We start from the raw sequence: 21,226 nt of genomic DNA, 5'->3' as shown, positions 1-21,226 counted from the left end.
CATCGATCAGTGGATTATCTGGTCCAGTCACGATTATTTACAGGCAATGATAAAATTTAATTACATATATCTTGAATTGCGGAGTGCGGCGTTACATAACAACAAACATTAACTGAAAATGAAGCCTGACAGCGTATTGAGTGAAAAGGGTTTTACGCCGATTTCAACTTTTTTCAAACAGTATTGAGGTGGGAACACCACAAGTGGGTTTTATACATTGTACCCATATGAGGAATCGAAATCGGATATAGCCAGCTGTGCCATGCCACATCGGGAAAAGAAATGTCGAGACTCGAACCCATATCTTCTGCCCGATAATCGAACGCACTGCCAACTAGGCCACTATACCGACCGAGTTGCTCAAACCCAGAATAGGGTCCTTTGGAACACCGTTGCATTTTTATTTTTCGATCTAAAGAAACTGCCTGGAAATGGTTATTCGATGTTGATGTAATTGATACGGGTATCATAGTTGTGTTTTTGACATAAAGTTTGCAGTGTTTCGTCGACTGTTTTCAGCCTAGTAACGTTTTGATAACGTTTGTAATATTATGGTCAAATCCAATTTTCAAGTGTATAATTTTTTTCCTCGGCAGTTCATCGTCCGTTGTTTATAGTTCACAAGGTTTGGTAGCCTTTTACTTTGTTTAACGCCACATTCATCAATATGACGGCGGTCAATAAATGATCGAACCTGGAAAAGACAAGACAAAGGCGTGATATTAAAAGCAACGACCCACGTCGTGAGAGTACGGTGACAGGCTATCTGACAAGTCACCGAGCCTGACCACTCCATCCAATAAGCCACCCTTTATGACCATCATGGGTTGCGGGAAAACACGGGAACATTTAAACATGTGTAAAGGTTCCATGCTAAGATATTCCTTTAAATTCTACAAAAAACTGAAATAGATTTGCGGATTCCAAAGCAAAACCAAGTTAATTTTCTAAACCACATGGCTTTAAGGGCTGTACGTCACATGGCGAGGAGTCAGTTTCTAGATTAATACCACAGCGCTGCAATGCAACCGATTACAGTCCATCCCACAGATGCTAAACCCCACTATACTGACTCCCTCCAGTAAAAAACATCAAAGTCTGTCCTTTCCAAAAAACACTCTTAACTTAAAAAAATGTTTGATTTAAACCACCATATGCATGCACAGTACATGTACTTACAAAGGGCGTACAAATGAGATACAACAAAAAAATCTATTCATGTTTAAATGGGGAACGCCATTTATAAAGACTGACATTAATTATTGCATCTAAGCGAAACGGGGCCTGAATAGTGTCTTTGTTCTCTGGAATACAGAGGATGAATTACAGACCTGATATTTATTCATGAAATGACTCTCGTTCAATAGGTCAGCTGAATGGTGATGGGATCCACTTACTGATATAGAATTAACTATATAATGACGTTATAAACATGAGCGATTTTCCGTTCAGATGGTTTAACAGCATACACGGGAAATACAACTTCATTAATTCATGCTTAATTTCGTCGGGAATTTCTAACACAGATATGTTGTCCGATTTTGAAGGGGTGTTTCGCCCGGTTTTTATTATCAGAACAAAATAACAACTGACTGCTTTAATTTGATTGGCTATAATATGGGATTGGAACCCGGAAGTCGTTAACCTTTTAATGCGTATGAATATTTTTCTTGATAAGAATTAAAATGTGAATCCCACATTCGCAAAGCGTGGAATTTGCCTTGGCAAAATTGATCCGCATTAATCAAATATAAAGATAATTCAATATTGATCAGAAAATCAAAAGAAAAAGACTTCAGGAAATCTTTTGAAATAATTTCTAGCCGCTATCACCATTTGAGATGTAAATATATATCTCTAAATTTTATTGTACCCTACATAATAGAAGTTGTATATTTGGATGGCTTTAACAGGTGTAAATGTCAACAGTTCAAACCTTGCTACCTCTACAGACAAAGCAATGTGGTTGCCATCTGTGTAAATCAAATTGTACTTGTATTTTATACATTGAACTTCTCACACACTGTGAAATATATAATGAAGGATCGGACTATAGCCTACACAACTTGATGAATGAAAGATTATCATAACAACTTCGGTTTAACTGGGGTATTTTTCTCCATATAATTCCTACCAGGTAGGTTCAGTAAACTGGTTCCCAGCTGTCTATGCGCGTCGTCTATATTGTGATATTAAAAGGCGGAGCCCAGCTGAGTGGGTTCAATTATAACAAAATGCATGACGTCACAGAATTCCAGAGTGACGTAATGTTAGTTCGAGTTGAAAAATAGGGATGCGGAAAATCACTGATTAATGTCGAGAAACATGTGTTTTCATATTTACGGGTATCATTGAGTAGTTGATACCTGGAAATTTATTTGGGAACCACCGGCTTCAAATTAAAACTATTTCGCCATTAAACACATAATCTTTGTCTCCTACCTAATCCGTTCACAGGCATATACAAGATGGCATATACAAGATCTGTTGAAACATTAACCGAAAAGCTGAGTTCCTGTCTACAATATACTGTAGTTGATATCAGTAGAACAGTACCTGAGCACGCTGCCCCAGTGTCGTAAAAGAGCCGCACACGCTGTGCAGAGTTGCGTCCCTTGGCCATGCCAGGATATTCCTACCTTGAGTCGCATCACAGATTTACTTCAATAATAATGACATGTCTGTCAGCACCATACCCGTGCCTGTAGGTTTCACCTAAATGGTAACCGTATGTGGGTGTCAATAGCTGCCTTAACCCGACTCACTTATTTATTCACTACAACGCACCTTTTGGTGTGAGATGACATTCCCCCCATGGGCCGACTCGGAGCAGGATCTCGTACAGGACTATACCAAAGGAGTAGACGTCCCCCTTCTGTGTCCCCCCTCGGAGGGGCTTGGACAGACGTAGCAGTTCTGGTGCCATCCACAGACTACCTGCCAATAAAAACAAAACATGTAACTAAAAAAACTCGAGAAAGGACATTTGCAAGTCTTGCTTTATCTATTTCCAATTCTGATGCAAGGGTTTTTTGTGAGTAACTATTAGAGATGTAGCTTTATCTTAGACGCAGTGAAAACATCGCTAACTCGTGGTCCGAACGACCATAATAGATTATCGAGTTATCCATAGTCCGAGACAAGCGAGGTGCCAATCTCAAATCATAGTGTTGTCGATATTTCGAGTTACAGGGGTTGGATGTAAAGCGTTTTTTTTTAAATGAACAATCGATGTACGGTTTGAACAAATAGACAAACGATATTGTGAGTCTAACTCAAGGGAATTTCAGTTCCACTTAGGTCCGTGGGGGTTCCGTGGGAAAAGCACATAAACGTACACAAGGCTGTACTGTAACAGTACAACCAAATGCGTCAGCTGATTGATGCTGTGTCAACGTAGCCAGACACCTATATAGTTTCTCATACTTTAACCACTGGTCTGGCCAAAGTGCGATTCCATTCCGCTCGAACAGTGTTTATAACAACTTTAACACATTCACACGATATTCCAACACCATCAAGCTATACTGGATGATTGTATGTGCGCTTCGTCTGACAACAAGACGTACGTTTATAGTGCGCGTGTTCCCCGTGATAAGGTATCTCTTGTCCAGTCTTGAACTTGTTGAGGCCAAAGTCGCTGATCTTGACCACCCATCGACTGTCCACGAGGCAGTTGGAGGACTTGAGGTCACCGTGGCTCCCCACGTCACTCTGATGTAGGTACACCATGCCCTGACAACACGAAAACTGGGTACATTGTGGTGTTGATGATCAGTGTAGTTTAATGATCAGTGCAGTAACCAAATAAACTCACATCACTAACTGATAAAGTATGACATGCACGAATTATGGGTACATTGTGGAGTTGATGATAAGTGTAGTTAACAAAAACACTCACATCACAAAATGCTAAACTATGCCATGCACGAAAACAGGGTACATTGTGGAGCTGATCAGTGGACACAGCTAAACCTCACATCGCTTACTGATAAACTATATAAGGCACGAAAATTGTAATTTCAGTACAACCGACGAAAAACAAATTGCACTGGCTGACATAAGAGATTCAGCATGACTATTCAAGGATAACATTCTGCCCCCAAACAAATATATATATAATGATCTTATCACGTGAAACAGTAGTTGTGGAGATTAACATCGAATTAACCTAGAAATGTCTCACTCATAAAAAGTGACCTGACTGTAGTTTGAAGGAAAGTAGTGTGTGTCATCGATAGAAATGTCATCAGCCGAGTGATCGTTTTGTGTGTTCAAACATATACATTTGGAAAAAAAGCAATAAGGCGTGTAAAATATATTTCATATTTCACAAATTTGAATAATATTATCTTCGTACTGTTAATGATGATTTTTGTTTAAAAAAAAAACCGAAATGAAATTGCCTACACTTTTTTCAATGTTCATACATATGTTGATAGTGTGGTGACCAGTCGTCATCAGATGTTTGTTTCAGCTCGATTAACCAGCTGACAGGTGACAAGAGTTCTAAAGTCTTAATCATTTTTTATCTTAAAACGCAACCTAACAGACAGCATCCTAAACCACAGTCACCTTCATCCAAAGTTATTGGAAGACCATGTCATTAAGCTAATACATTACTGCGTGTTATAAAGAGGATCATGTTAATCCGTTTATCGGGAGCAAGGGATTATCTGCTGTCGAGATACTCCTTCATGAATCACCTTGAGTATGTCAGCGACGATGGAGGCAATGAACATGGTGTCGAGTTTGACGTCGTCGTTCTCCAGAATGTCCTGCAGAAGAATGTAGCTCTATTTTACAGCAGATTAACATATTACATTGTGAGTAGAACAGCCTGTGAGTTGGTTTAAAAAAGGTTTAAACGCCGAGAGGAACAGTATTCCACTTATATCACGGCGAGTGAGCTTGATGTGGGAGGAAAGCCCGAAGTGATGCATGTCTTAGACGTTTACCACTGAAACCCACATTCACGAATACGGTGCCATGAATTTAAATCATACATTTAAGCTACATTATATTAGAAATGTAACACTAACAATAGAAATGTTATTAATAAGTTCCTGAGTAATTATTACACACAATTAGGCCTATGCATTTCGAATATGGTATATCTCACAAGCTTATAAAATACAATCTCCAAGTTTTTAGCTGCATTTCAAGAGAAAGTTACCTCCAGGCTTCCTTTGGAACAATATTCCGTGATGATGTACACCTCATTGGGTTCCACGCATGCGCCAATAAACTGCACGATGTTGTCGTGTCGTAGGTCCCTCATCTAGGATGTGACATAGTGAGTTGGATTTAATGCGGTTTGAAAGCATGTCTAGGCGTGTGGGCTTTGTTTAAGGGGGAAGCCAAAAGTGGTGGAAATTCTAGACATTTATCACGTTTATGAAGACCCCCAGGACACACGGGTTGCTGCGAGACGAAGGTTTATAGTCAGGACGCTGCTGGGATTCGAATAAATGAACCTTGGATCCTATCGCGGCTAAGGGGCGAAACCTGCCTTAAAGACCGGTAACTGGTTCAATTAGACTAACATGTTGTCTCTGAAATGAACATATTTTACAGAAAGAAAAACAGTTGTGAAATTTTACTTATAAAATATAATCAGAAGGAGCCACCAAACAGCATAGACTTGCATGGGCTTTATTGGATATATTAGTTTCAGGGTCTGTATGACTGACTATGGTTTAATGTGCGACCAATGCAAGAACATAAAAATAGATGTGTCTTAAGTTCTTTGACATCGTTCTTTGACAATAATGTGTTTGGCCCGCACTGTTTGCGCCACCAGGAAGACATGTACTACGATGACCTGTACTGAACTGGTGGAACCACCACGATGACCTGTACTGACCTGGTGGAACCACCACGATGACCTGTACTGACCTGGTGGAACCACCACGATGACCTGTACTGACCTGATGGAACCACCACGATGACCTGTACTGACCTGGTGGAACCACCACGATGACAAGTAATGACCTGGTGGAACCACCACGATGACCTGTACTGGCCTGGTGGAACCACCACGATGACCTGTACTGACCTGGTGGAACCACCACGATGACCTGTACTGACCTGGTGGAACCACCACGATGACCTGTATTGACCTGGTGGAACCACCACGATGACCTGTACTGACCTGGTGGAACCACCACGATTACCTGTACTGACCTGGTGGAACCACCACGATGACCTGTACTGACCTGTTTGAGCTCCAGCTTGACCTCCCTTGTGAGGTCCGGCTGTCGCTTCTTCACCAGCTTCATGGCGACCAGCGTGCTCCTGTAGACGCCGGCCTTGGTGAACTTCTGCTCGTTACGATCCTGGCCGAAACTCAGGCTTGTATGACTCTTCAGTACACCCTACAATAGTCATGTGAACGTCATATGGTGTTTTCGTACACTGTTTTATAAAGCAAACTTATTCCGCTCCACATCAAGCATGCTAATGGCACTTGAAATTATGACACCGCTCAGAAGTACGCCTTTAAGGGTTCTAGATGTTTCGCATTCACATTACCACTCATCCTACCGGGTACCCATTATCTGGGTGAACAGAGGACTTCGTATTTTAGGACCGAAGTTACAGAAGTCACCAATCCAACTCTACTCCGCCGCCGACGTTGTCTGAATTGTGACGAAATAGTCTTTATCCGCTTGGTAACTTTAGCCTAGCATCGTTCTATCTTTTAACTTAAGCAATGACCTATTTAGCGCCTCTGTCTCATTTTTTGGCAATATTAGTAAGAAAACTGGAATATTTGAGAAAAGAAAAAACACTTTTATCATGATATGGGTAGTGTTATCGATGCGATAAAACAATTAGATAAACTTTTAAGCCTCTTGCGTCGATACATTGACACGTCTGCTTGATTCAATACATTTTTGACTAAGGTTCCCAATAAGTTTAGATAGGAGTTCGCAATGTGGGGGTGTTTTTGTAGACAAATATGGCTGCAAATATATAGGCAAAATAACTGGAGCCCAAACACACGCGATGTCTAAATTTACTGAGTGAAAATATCTCATAACTAATAGGAATATAAAATAGGTCTAAGAATCGCCAAAGGCATAAAAATATTTTATGTTCCTATCATTTGATATTTACGATAGGGAAACACAATCAGTTAAGAAGCTCTCTTTTTAAGGCCCCGTCGCATTCTTATCATTTACATGCAGATATACCTGAGATACCATCATGTGGATATGGAGCCGTGAAGATCCGGGTTAGAATTGGCCTTCGGCAAACCCATGCTTGTCGTAAGAGGCGATTGACGAGATCGGGTGGTCAGGCTCGCTGACTTGATCGATGCATGTCATCGTATCCTAATTGCGTAGATCGATGCTCATGATTTCAGTAACTGGATTGTCTGGTCTAGACTCGAGTATTTACAGACTGCCGTCATATAGCTGGAATATTGCTGAGTGCGGCGATAAACAACAAATAAATAAACAAACATTCGATGTGGATATCGTGTAAGAACAGCAGAGATAAGATTTTATGAGTGTTTCATTTTCCTGTAAACAGAACAAAACGCCTGTAAACATTTATCACTCAAGGTTTTGATTTGTTGTTTTTTAACGCCGCACGCAGCATACATAGTGGTCAACGTGGTCAACAAAGTAACACTCTCAAGGATAGTGCTTTTAGAATTTCTACAGTGGGAGAGTTAGCTGGGTTTAACACTGCTGTGATCAGTATTTCAGTTACATCACGGCGTGTCCGCTAGCACTCGTGGCCAACTCGTGTTATTCCGGGACAAGCCGAATAGCGACTCCATTCGTGGCCAACTCGTGTTATTCCGGGACAAGCCGAATAGCGACTCCATTCGTGACCAACTCGTGTTATTCCGGGACAAGCCGAATAGCGACTCGTGCCCCTCTCGTGGCCATTTTTGTGACCAAGGGACGCAACTATACCGGTGTATCATGTGACATAGTACATCATGTACTTAAGTACTCACGGAAATGTAAAAACCCTGTTTTTTCGACCTCAGATCTTAAATAAATGCAGTTAATATACAAAATATGTAAATATTCAAACAACTAAATTAGTACTAATTGGGCCGTGGCACAAATACAGCGTATCAAATGTTTTTATTCCTTTTTACACGTAAAAGTGTGTAAAAATGTGAATAAAACAGACTATTGTGAAACAGGGCATAACCAGGTGTAAGTAGATCAAGGTGACCTATGACACCTTGACGACAGGTGAGAACAGGTGCATAATGCCTATAGTCTGTTTCTGCTATGTCAATTTGGATTTAGTTATATTTTGAACGTTGAAAGTGCCGACAAATTACCCCCTGTAAAGTACATTTTGTATTGTTCACTGAGATCAAACTAGCAAATCCAGACTAGTACTTTTCGAGTTATTTTGTTATTTCGTATTTACAGCTATGTAACACTTTGTGTCGATTTTTAAATTGAGAAAAACAGGGTTTTTTTCATTTCCGTGAGTACTTTACATGGTGGGCACGTACCGCGGTGTTGCTGACGAAGGAGAGGACGGAGAAGGCCGCCCCCGGTTGCTGCTGGATGTCCTTCAGATCGATCTTCCAGATGAGACTTGCCACCTCCATTTCATACCGCCAGTTCCTTACAAACAGAGTACATGTTGTTTTATGCCGCAGTCAGTACAACGATAGAGTCGGCACAAGCCAAACCAGCAAAAGACTGCATGAATAATACGGTAATAGTTCCTCTCTAAAGCAGACGTATGTGAATTTAATTGATCATCTAAAATTATGAAACTACAATTTAAAGACTCTTTCGGTTTTGCATTGAATAATGATCTATTTCTTATAAACATACAAGCTTAACTAACATTAATTTCCAATGGGATGAAATATTATATATCAATTTTGATATGTAATGGTGATGGTGATGGTGATGAAATTGGGTTTAGCGTCGTTTCCAAGATTATTGCACTTATAGAGCGACGTGCATACACGTGTGGGTGTGGCTGCTTGTACTAGTCTGGACTGATGCCTATTTATAGTGCTAGCACACTGAGATACCATGCCGCAGTTTAACATATATACCCCACTCAGACACAGTATACTGACTCAGAGCCGACCAGTCCTTATTTTAGCCCCTTAATGCCGAGCGCCAGACAGGGTAACAACAAGTACCATCTTTAAACGTCTTTTGGTATCACGCGGGCAGGGATCGAACCCCGGACCTTCCCGCTCTCCGGGCGGACGCTCTACCAGTAGACCAAGGACGCGGTCGAATTGTAATATGTAATCATTAGAAACATAATGTTATTTAGATAACATTAATAATAACAAAATTATTTTTTCCACAATCGTTTTTCAGAACAATCATTAATTTGGTTTGGTTCGGTAAATATATTCGTTTTTAATCAAATTCTAAGAACGAAATTATTGTCCGGAATTTAACGGAAGAGTTATCTTTTCCTTGACTATGCCGCCATAGTTGCACACATGGTTTCTGATGTCTGAGAATAAATACTTAGCCATTTTAAAAAGACATTGTTCTAAGAACATCATTTCTTCCTATAGCTTGATCGTTGTTATTTCTCTAAGTGTGAACCCACCTGTACACAATGAGCATGATGATTGCTGCAATCAGAGACAGGCTTCCCAGACATCCGCCGACAATGAAGCCCACATAATCTGCGGCCATACAGATAAAGCGGTACATTTTACAGGAAATGGACAATGGAGTGTGTTTATTCCCATACTATACTGGGCTGTTTAACGTTATTACGTCGATAGAGGATGAAAGCACAACCGTATATTCATACCGTATAAGTTTAATTATGATGCAACTGATACCAATACAGACATGGATCAATTCCAAAATCGATTACACTATAATCATCACTAAAATGATCTGAAAAGTGATTAAATTTGGATTTCTATATTATTAACTGTGTACTTTTATGACAATTATATTTATTGGAATATTATGTTGAACACCAAGGAGTCGTTGGTGTGATCTTATAAAAAACATATATTTTAATCCGATACGATTATCTGCGTTAAGATCTGATGAACATCTCAGGATCCATAGAAGTTCACGTCAGCTGAACCCTGACCTCACTTTGACCGCCCAATCTAAATGAGGGTTTCATGGGTGCTTGATCGTGAACCAATCAACTGTCAGCTTTCTTAAACGATTTGGCTTCATTTTTGTACCCTTTTCGATTCGGAAATTGTCGATATGTTCAAATGACAGTGAGTGAGTGAGTTGGGTTTTAACGCAGCTTTTAACAGTATTCCAGTTATATCGCGGCGTGTCAGCTCATTGTGGGAGGAAAGCCCGAAGTAATGCAGGGACGCAACTCTGCCCAGCGAATCGCGGCGCCCTAGACGGTTGGGCCACCCTTGCCCCTTTGTACAACTCACACTGAATGCAACAATTCCTTCTGTTGTACTCCCTTGTGTATGTAGAAGTCACGGTGCTCAGAAACGAGAGGATGTATGAATATCCAAATAATATAATGGCACGGCTGCACTGTCTGACTTCGGAACTGATTTGAATGAAAGCTTTGAGACTTTAGAAGCTGATTGGCTGATCAGAAAGCTCACCTGACTCGACCTTGTACGGAGGTGTCCTCTCTTGCAGAGAGTTATCGTATCGGTGTAAAAGGTTTGATTTTAATGAAATTGTCGTTCATGATGCATCATGAATATGACATGATAGCAAATGAACAAATAATGATATCAGTTAACTCGACTTACTCTCTACAGGTTTACACCTCTCCCCGCCATACCCGCACAAGGGTTCATCCAGGGGGACAGACGACGGGCCGTACACGGGTAGATCCTCCACGAACTCCTGTATAGGGAAGTCAGGAAGCAGGATGGTTAAAGACGTGTGTGTGTGTGTGTGTGTGTGTGTGTGTGAGAGAGAGAGAGAGAGAGAGAGAGAGAGAGAGAGAGAGAGAGAGAGAGAGAGAGAGAGAGAGAGAGAGAGAGAGAGAGAGAGAGAGAGAGAGAGAGAGAGAGAGAGAGTGGTGTTGTCACGGCTTTTAACAGTATTACAGCTTAATGTGGCAGGAAAGTGATGTAGGTATCATACATTTACCACTTTGGTGAAACCCACGAGCACGGGTATGGTGCTGACAAACCTAGAAACATAATCGAGGCGAACGGGATTCGAACCCACAATCATAGGTTTAGCGGCGTCTTAGGCCAATGGACCACCCGTAAAGTAATATTGTGTCTTAATTCAATTAATTGGCATTTAGTGGGAAACACAAATCATAACTCAGTGTGAATACTGAACCTATAAATTTACCCGGCGGATGCCATAAGGCATCGCGAGTCTTCAAATGTTGAATATCAATTCTTCCTTTTCATGCTACGTACATAGATTCTCATAAGGAAGTCGTTTACCTACTCTGAAAGTTCACAGGCGGCGATGCGGTCTCATTATCAACTGTACAGTTTTAATTAGAGGCATGTTATTATGATTTGAAACCTCTGATGGGCTTCATTTGAGTGAGTGAATATGTTTTCACGCCGCTTTTAGCAATATTCCCACCACGTCACAACGGGGGGACACCAGAAGTAGGCTTATCACATTGTACCCATGAGGGGAATCGAACCCTGGCATTCGGCGTGACGAGCGGGATTCGTTTGACCCATAATCATTTCAACAAACCTGAAGTTTAATATACACTCAGTGACAAGAATTATAATTGAAGGATGCGTTTAGAAAGCTTTATGAAACACATGGACAATATCGCGGTACTTGAAACAAAGACTTCCGTATGTACGTGAAGAGATAGACAGACAACACCTACGATGTATTTATTGGACGAGTCTCTGAAGAACCAGCCCACGGGTTTGAGGTCGTAGCCGAAGGTGTTGTTCTCTCTCCGTAACGCCAGGACGGTGTAGTTGGCCTCGGCGTCCCCCTTCTCGTCAATGTAGATCTGGTGACCCTCAATACCTGCATTATACATCATGTGTATGGATTTTCATTAATTTTGTTCTTTAACCCCGCAATATTCCAGTTGTCTGTAAATGGTCGAATCAGGACCGGACCGAATCCAGTGATTGACATCATGGACATTGATCTACTCATTTGGGATACAATGCCATGTATCAAGCAGGTCAGCGAGTCTGACCACCCGATGCCGTTACTCGCCTCTTACGAGATGCATGGGCTGCCTCATGGTATGTTGCGTGATTTGAAACTCCAGGTATGTCTGCATGAAAATCATAAAAATATGAGGCGACTTTCTTAACAAGAGAGATTCTTCAAAGGGGGCTAGCATCATGGAGAGGGTAGAGAAATTATGTGAGAGCTGTTTAGGAGGTTGATGGTTGAAAATGTTTGCGAAAATACACCTAGTCTCTGATTTATACATTCATACCCCACTTTTGAGATGAAAATTAACATATGATATTTAATTTGATATGATCGAAATTGTAAATATTTCGATTGAAAGTTTGTTCCTTGTTTTCGTATACCCAAGAGTACACACTGACAAGGTCCGCAATTAAAATGTGAGTGAGTGAGTGAGTGAGTGAGTGGGTGATAGGGGTGGTTTTATCGCTGGCTGCTTTTAACAGTATTCCAGTTATGTCATGGAGTGTCAGCTTAATGTGGGAGGAAAGCCCGAAGTGATGCAGGTCTCAGACGTTTACCACTCCGGTGAAACCCACGAGCACGGGTATGGTGCTGACAAACCTAGAAACATAATCGGGGCGAACCGGGATTCGAACCCACAATCATAGGTTTCTGGCGTGCCACACAGCGAGTAGCGGCGCCTTAGATGACTGGGTCCCTCATGCCCCCGCACATAAAAAAGTAAATTAATAGTCCCATAAACATATGTAAAAATGGTTCTAATATTATCCAAAAGCTATGTATCATATGCATCGCACTAAACGAATATGCATAAAAGTGACCTCATTCAGACGCCCTTGCCTTGTGAGGCCACGGACAATGGTCGGTCATTTGGTCAGTAAACAATGATCCTGGGAACAAGATAGCTACAACTTCGATACAAAGTCTTGACGATAGTTCGAAAGCTATACTTGATAATTTATATCTCACATGTATTTGTATGTTAATCTATGGAATATTTAGGACAGATTGACGAATGTAAACTGTGACTCACTTTCGTAAGTCCTGTTCCGGATCTTTTCAAACACAGCAGTTCCATTTTTCGGATCACCCCCTTCATTGAGCAGCTCATGTATAGCACGTGCGTATACCAGGACAGCGTCATATAAGTAGGCGGCGAAAATCGTGACCTAGAATTCGAAAATTTAATAATTTTGGTTTCAATTGGGGCGCTATCGTCCGCCTTATAGGAGTTTCACTTAAGACAAGAATGGGTTGCTGAAGACTGAAGAATTCTAAGGCGGAACGTCGGGAAACACATGTGGTGAGAAAGTAGGCATAGACAGTGCTTTGGCAAACATGTCAGGACGAGGATCACATGGAAAGAGTTAGTTGGTGAATTCTGTTTTGCGCCGCAGTTAGCGAAATATATTACAGATATACAACGGCAGCCTGTATGTATTCCAGCTATATAACTACAGCCTGTGTGTATTCCATCTATACAACGGCAGCCTGTATATATTCCAGCTATATAACGGCAGCCTGTATATATTCCAGCTATACAACGGCAGCCTGTATGTATTCCAGCTATATAACTACAGCCTGTATATATTCCAGCTATATAACTACAGCCTGTATATATTCCAGCTATATAACGGCAGCCTGTATATATTCCAGCTATATAACGGCAGCCTGTATATATTCCAGCTATACAACGGCAGCCTGTATATATTCCAGCCATATAACGGCAGCCTGTATATATTCCATCTATACAACGGCAGCCTGTATATATTCCAGCCATATAACGGCAGCCTGTATATATTCCAGCTATACAACGGCAGCCTGTATATATTCCAGCCATACAACGGCAGCCTGTATATATTCCAGCCATATAACGGCAGCCTGTATATATTCCATCTATACAACGGCAGCCTGTATATATTCCAGCCATATAACGGCAGCCTGTATATATTCCAGCTATACAACGGCAGCCTGTATATATTCCAGCCATACAACGGCAGCCTGTATATATTCCAGCTATACAACGGCAGCCTGTATATATTCCAGCCATATAACGGCAGCCTGTATATATTCCATCTATACAACGGCAGCCTGTATATATTCCAGCCATATAACGGCAGCCTGTATATATTCCAGCTATACAACGGCAGCCTGTATATATTCCAGCCATACAACGGCAGCCTGTATATATTCCAGCTATACAACGGCAGCCTGTATATATTCCAGCCATATAACGGCAGCCAGTATATATCCCAGCTATGCAACGGCAGCCTGTATATATTCCAGCCATATAACGGCAGCATGCATGTATTCCAGCTATACAACGGCAGGATGTATATTTACCAGCAATATAACGGCAGCCTGTATATATTCCAGCCATATAACGGCAGCCTGTATATATTCCATCTATACAGCGTCAGCCTGTATATATTCAAGCCATATAACGGCAGCATGCATGTATTCCATCTATATAACGGCAGCCTGTATATATTCCAGCCATATAACGGCAGCCTGTATATATTCCATCTATACAGCGTCAGCCTGTATATATTCCAGCCATATAACGGCAGCATGCATGTATTCCATCTATATAACGGCAGCCTGTATATATTCCAGCCATATAACGGCAGCCTGTATATATTCCAGCTATACAGCGTCAGCCTGTATGTATTCGAGTCTTTGGATGACGAGCATGTGACTAAACCATTCAACAAGGATAGACACAGAGCAATACAAACACCTAAACCCCACGAATGACAATTACACAGGGTATTTAATGTTTGCTTCGAAAATCGCGCTGGACCGCTAGCCCGAGACTACAAGATTGTGCTGAAGACAAGTAAAAATACAATGATGGTTGTCCTCATTGACTAGGAGCATTTTAGGGCTATAATTCTGAGCCAGTTCTCAAGGCTTTAAATTTTGCTATGAATTGGAACTGAGTAAAAACTGATAGAAATGGTGGTCTCGTTCAAGAAGGAGCAGCTACAAACTAAAATAAGGTTCCACTTTTCCGCTGAACTAGTTGAAATAAAACGAATTTCAAAGGCTGCATGTATTGTTTCAGTTGAAGAAGTCATGTAAAACAGACATTGGTGGGCAATTTGGTCTTTTCATTTTTCATAACGAACTACTAAAGAAATCAGTCCGAGTTAACAGACTATTCGACACTTACGAATCGACATATCAGAAGTAAAAAAAATGAATTAATTAAAGGAACTGGACACAACCGATTAATCGATAGTAATGATGTTCAACTGTATCTATTACAAGCAACAACAGGCAATTGTTCCGACGCTTGGTTGCTTCCACTGGCTTCATTCCTACAATATCAATAAATGAAAAAAGTAATATACCGCTAAAGAAAAGCCTGAGGATATCCCAATACGGGTCACACATCACGTCGGCAAGATCTTTCATCCGACCAATCAGAGCGTCGCTTACCAGATATGGATGTGAAAGTCGGAATGTGTATTCTGATCATGCAACCTCGAAATGTTTAAAACGGGATATCCCGAATGACGGTAACGGGATGTTCGACTGATTTCGTCAAAATCATCGTCTTTGTCTCGGCGAGACAAAAGGATGAGACTTTCCATGGCCCGTGGGAAATACTGCTATGTAGTCTTCGGCATCTAAATTTATGAGATATTCCGAAATTTTCGTTTGTTCAGTTTTCAAATTTTGAATCGATATTTTTCAAAGCGTTAAAGTCAGCAGTTTGAAACTAGTGCTGTAAAGCTCGAGAAAGCTGTTTTCTGATTGGCTAATGCATGTCCACTTCTTGCTACTACAGTCATTTCATTGGTCAGTCAAAGCTTTTAGTTCGTGAAAGGTTGTTCAGACGTGACCTGTAATGGGATGTCCTCTGACCTTTGTTTCCTACTGTCTTACCTTGACCTTGAAGTTAAGAAGCACGTGTAACGGCGGCGGTGGGGGCAAGTTGATAGGGGGTCGGTACAGGAAGCTCCGCACCTCGTCTCGCCACTGGGTGTAGTTGGGGTTGGTGGGGGGTCGGGACTGAAGCTGCAGGACGGGCTGGAACGCCATCACATCTTCTACTGTTCTCTCCGACTCGTACTCGGTCTCTGTAAGAACCCCATGCAGAGTCAGCAGGACCGACTATTTGATATTCCAGGGGTTGGTGTGGGTGTAGGGGTGGGGGTTGGGGTTGGGTGTGGGGGTTGGGTGTGGGGGTTGGGTGGGTTTTTTTTGTGGGGAGCTGCTGGGATTTTTTAATCGAGATTAGATATATTTTTCAGCCACAGCTACAAAACCAGATATATTTATAAATTTAAGATTGATATTTTTATATTTTGTTTTATGTTTTACGCTGCACTCAGCAATATTCCAGCTATATGGCTGCGGTCTGTAAATTACCGAGTCAGGATCAGAAAATCCAGTGATTGATATCATGAACATCGAACTACGCAAGTGGGATACGAACCATTCCCGTTGTTTACGATTGAAGCTCAAATTACCTGCCTTTGATTTTCAGTGATATTTTACCGACCAATGAAACTTCGAGATAAGAAAAATGGAAATCGGTAAGGGAGATAATTTGTATTGCCTAGAAACCAAGGCCAGCGCCAGTTTTAATTGTCATGAAGACATCCTTGCTATCAGAAATATTTTAGGGCTTTCTTTTGCGTGTCAGTCATTCTTTCAACGTTGAATTTCTCCCAAACTCTATCGTAATCAATGGGACTGGCCGCCGTAGTGTTGATATCAAGAAAAGGAAATGACAAATAATTACTTATAAATTCGAGAATAAGGTTGAAAGGGTATTTGGAACACATTATCAAAACCATGCATTTACTGAATAAGAAGTGTTTAAGAGTCTGACAAACCTCTAAATATGAAATCGGTGTTGGATTCGGGGTTGTAAGTTTCGTCGTCTCTGATGCCGATGACGACGTATTCGCCGGTGTCCGTGAGCCCGAGGCGGTTGAGAAAGCGGACGAAGTCGATGAAGGCGGGGATACGGGAGTAGAGGACGTACACTGAAAGGTCGCAGATGACGTCATGACGACATTATACATAAAATATACATACAAGAATAAACATATGTCACATAATTCAATATTTGTTTACTTCTTAAATATAAAAGGCACGGTAGCCCAGTCATCTTTGACGTTGGAACTAGCTGTTCAGAGTTGCGTCCCTTGGGTCCTAGGATCATAGGTTCTAATCCCAGAATCATCCACATTGTGATGCTTGGTTTGTCAGCATAAGTGGTATGTACACAGAACTGGACCTGCATCATTTCGTGCATCGTCCTCCTACATGAAGCAGACACGCTGGGATATAACTGATACTGTTCAAAACCTCTACCGCAGAATTCACAAACCTGCTACAAAATACAATACGTCTTTTAATGTTTCTATCTGCTGGGAGTATTAAGAAGATATTTCAGAAAAAAAGATGAATAAGAACCTTGATTTCTTTCCATAGAAATTAATTAATCTCAGTAATGAAAACATTTTGAAAGTAAGCCCCAAGCGGAAGAAAAACACGTATTTAAAGAGTGGGCTTCACAAAGAAAAAACAAACTTGATTAAAACAACCGTGTCCCGTTATAAAAATACACACAAAGAAAACTCTGTCACGACTACTACAACTACTTTGATGTACTCTTAAACTAAGTAGGGGATACTCTGAATTAACTTAACATTTCCAAAATTGTAAGACATATTAGTTTTCTTGTTTCAAGTGCATGATAATAATGAACGAATTGATGACACATTACAACAGGTAGTGAAGTATGACCGCCATCGAAGATCTTGAAGGAAGATCTTGAAGGAAGATCTTGAAGGGGTAAGATGGGAAGTTTCAAAGTTGACGTTTGGGATCAGTAGTGCGTAATGCCGCCACGATTTGTCAAACATGCATTCACTCGACGAGACATACTGCGAAGGAGTCTACCAATGGCGATTTGAGGGAGTCTGTCCAACTCATCTTACAGCGGCAGCTATGTTCAGCCAACGTTGACGGCAGCATGTGACGTTGACGCACACGTCTCCCTATTTTGCCCCACACATGTTCAATGGGGGAAGGTCTGGGCTCATTGCTGGTCATGCCATTCTATGGATGTTGTGCTGATGGAGGTGAGCATTGACGATTCGTGCACGGTGACCACGGGCGTTGTCGTGCTGAAAGACAAAACGTCGACCCACACGCCTTGCAAACAGGACATTAAAAGCTGTCAGTATGTTGTCCCGATAGTACTGTCCAGTGACGTTAATTTCAACGTCACAGGACACGATTACGCCCAAGTACAAAGTGAGAGAATGAGTATGGTTTTACGCCGCTTTTAGCAATATCACAGCGGGGGACACCAGAAATGGGTTACACACATTGTACCCATGTCGGGAATCGAACCCGGGTCTTCGGCGTGACAAGCTAACGCTTTAACCACTAGGCTACCCGACCGCCCCAAGTGCAAATTGAATCGGGACTAATCTGAACACGTGGCCAACGACGATTACCCCAGTTTCGGCATCGTGTACACCATTGACGTCTGTTGGCAATATGACGATCTGTGAGGGGCGACACGTCGAGGTGGCCGTCGAGCACGGGGATGACCTGCATGTAGACGTGTAGAATTCGTACTCAGGTAGCTGATGAGAGTTTCAGCTGTTGGATTCGGAGTTTGAGCTCAATTTCGTAGAGCCTGGTTTCGGATCACTCGTTCCTGTACTCTTGTCGTTGACCTGGGACGCCCTGCACGAGGTCGATCGTCAACATTTTGCCTCTGTTGGTACCTGATCCATAACCTGCTAATCACACTTTGCAACACTGAACGTATTGGCCACTGCACGCGCTTTCTGCCAGTTTCCAACACGCCAATTGCCCGTTGACTCTCCTGGCGTTGCAGACGCCGCATCGCTAGGTCATACACAAACAATGAACGAAATCAAGTAAATCACAACTGTGTGATAAGCAGAATCAGTAATAAGTGGTCCACAGAGATTAATCGAGCTTCCTTGAAAGTGTCAAAATCAGGAATGACAGTCACCCAATGAAGTGTGTAGGATATGTTTTGGTGTTACGTTTTACAGACAAAAACGTTCTTGCTCAGGATGTTTTTCGTCCACACTTATGTTTGTTCTAATACATGATATTGACATTTATATCATGTTATGCCCTAAGGGTATATTTTTTCTACAACAAAATTGCCGTGTAGGAGATATACCTACCCCTTGTCCTGAGATACGTCCTCATCACTATTGCGCTGATTTCCGGCAAGTTGTGGGAGTGGCTGTAGGGCCCGGTGAAGTTGGCGAGGTCGTTGACGGTCATGTTGTTAAACTCAGCAAGGTACTTAAGGTTCTCGGCAGCTCGCACCATGAGGTCATTCTTCTCGACAACGATGGTGAACTTGCTCCATCCGTAGTAGCGCATCAGCGCCATCACCTGAGTAGCAGAGTGGGAACTCGGGGGCTGCGTCCTCGCAAACGTCGGGAACTCCTTCTTGTCCGACACAACTGCGTCGTCGCATTTCTGGATGAGGCAAAAATATAATAATATTAATGATGATGATGATGATGATGATGATACGTCGTCGCATTTCTGGGTGAGGCAAAAATATAATATTATTAATGATGATGATGGTGATGATGATGATGATGATGATGATGATGATACATTTTACACATAGGCGACCAAGTCAGCGAAACTGACAACCTGATCCCGTTAGTCGCCTCTTACGACAAGACAGTTGCCTTTTACGGCAAGAATGGATTGCTGAAGACCTATCCTATCTCGAATCTTCACGGGTTTCGTGTTATCTGCGCAAGATAATAATTCATTATTGTGTCTTATTGAAGTGATTTATTACAGTACCATATCGACTTATGTTTCGGTTGAGGCATGTCATCGTATCCCAATGGCGTGGATCGATGCCAGTGACGTGAATTACTGGATGGTCAGTCCAGACTCGATTATTTACAGAACGCCGTCATAAAGATGAAACATTGCTGAGTGCGGCGTTAAACAACAAACAAACAAGCGCACGTCAACAATGCTCTTTGCATTACGGCGTGGCCAATAATCCTGTAAATCATGATTCGCTTCGTGAAGATGCTTTATTATGTCGCATATATTGAAATGTATGGATGATATATCTACGTTTCACACTCCAATCACGCTTTCAACACATGTTTACTCTACACGATGTTGTGATCAACCTCAACTTCAAGCGATGCATGACATCCCTCTATAAACCACATACCAAAGATGAAGAGAGCATTCAATCAAATCCACTTACAAACCACGTACATCAACACAATTTGCACAGTCACATCGCTCTCAAACGATCGTCACTATCATCAAAGGAAGTTTTGTATTATGTATCAAAGTGCATTCCCCACAATAGACGGAGATTTTGATATTGATAACACACCAGCTGTAAGTAAAGCTTGGATAACGAGGGGGGACGATGTAATTGACATATCGCTCAGTTATACACCAGCAGCTCGTGAGAAGACAGCAGGTTGCCCGGGGCGACGTTTGATTCAAAGCTTCAATATCTGCAGGCTAGTCGCATTCATATCTTTCCTATCAGCAGGATCGCTTTAAACGTCACGAATGTTCACACTATTGTTGTATTTTGAGGTAATATTTCAAAACTATCTCACGAATTCCCTGTTTACGAAGTTACTTTGAATTATTGTTGAGAGTGTGCATTGGAATATGAATAACGTTGTAAGTCGTAATATGTGTTTACTTATTAGAGTACCGGGCATAACGAACGTGTTTGAATATTAAATTAATAAATTTTAAATTGGTATCATATTTTAAATAAAATTATGATATTTAGTACAGATTACTCAAATGACCAAAGGTTTTCAATTTTGCCTTTTGATATTGTAAACGTTGGACTTTTAATGAAACCCGTGAAGATCCAGATTAGATTAGGTCTTCAGCAACCATGCTTGTCGTAAGAGGCGACTAACGGGATCGGGTGGTCAGGCCCGGTGACTTGTTTGATACATGTCATTGTATCCTAATTGCGAAGATCGATGGTCACGATATCAATCCCTGGATTGTCTTGACAAGACATGATTATCTACAGATCGGGGTCATATAGTTGGAATATTGCTGAGTCAAACAACACATAACAAACAAACAACATAAAA

General features: G+C 41.5%; 1 protein-coding gene across 1 annotated transcript in view; it reads right to left on the bottom strand.

Annotated features, from left to right (window-relative positions):
* The window catches only part of LOC139469068 (guanylate cyclase 32E-like), a 44,538-nt gene that overhangs the window by 12,324 nt on the left and 10,988 nt on the right, over positions 1–21,226 (bottom strand). Inside the window, exons 2-14 of the mRNA XM_071251195.1 lie at positions 19,286–19,589; positions 16,937–17,089; positions 15,981–16,174; positions 13,120–13,255; positions 11,794–11,942; positions 10,727–10,823; positions 9,577–9,655; positions 8,498–8,612; positions 6,219–6,377; positions 5,177–5,281; positions 4,707–4,778; positions 3,570–3,735; positions 2,788–2,937 (exon numbers count right to left, since the gene is read on the bottom strand). Coding sequence (XP_071107296.1) covers positions 2,788–2,937; positions 3,570–3,735; positions 4,707–4,778; positions 5,177–5,281; positions 6,219–6,377; positions 8,498–8,612; positions 9,577–9,655; positions 10,727–10,823; positions 11,794–11,942; positions 13,120–13,255; positions 15,981–16,174; positions 16,937–17,089; positions 19,286–19,589 — 1,879 coding nt within the window. The remainder of the gene's footprint in view (positions 1–2,787; positions 2,938–3,569; positions 3,736–4,706; positions 4,779–5,176; positions 5,282–6,218; positions 6,378–8,497; positions 8,613–9,576; positions 9,656–10,726; positions 10,824–11,793; positions 11,943–13,119; positions 13,256–15,980; positions 16,175–16,936; positions 17,090–19,285; positions 19,590–21,226) is intronic.

Source organism: Haliotis cracherodii, unplaced genomic scaffold (genome assembly GCF_022045235.1).
Source record: "Haliotis cracherodii isolate W230 unplaced genomic scaffold, xgHalCrac1.p SCAF_2, whole genome shotgun sequence".
NCBI classification, from domain to species: Eukaryota; Metazoa; Mollusca; class Gastropoda; order Lepetellida; family Haliotidae; genus Haliotis; species Haliotis cracherodii.
The sequence above is the reverse complement of the archived record's forward strand: the minus strand, read 5'-3'. Positions and strand labels throughout refer to the sequence as shown.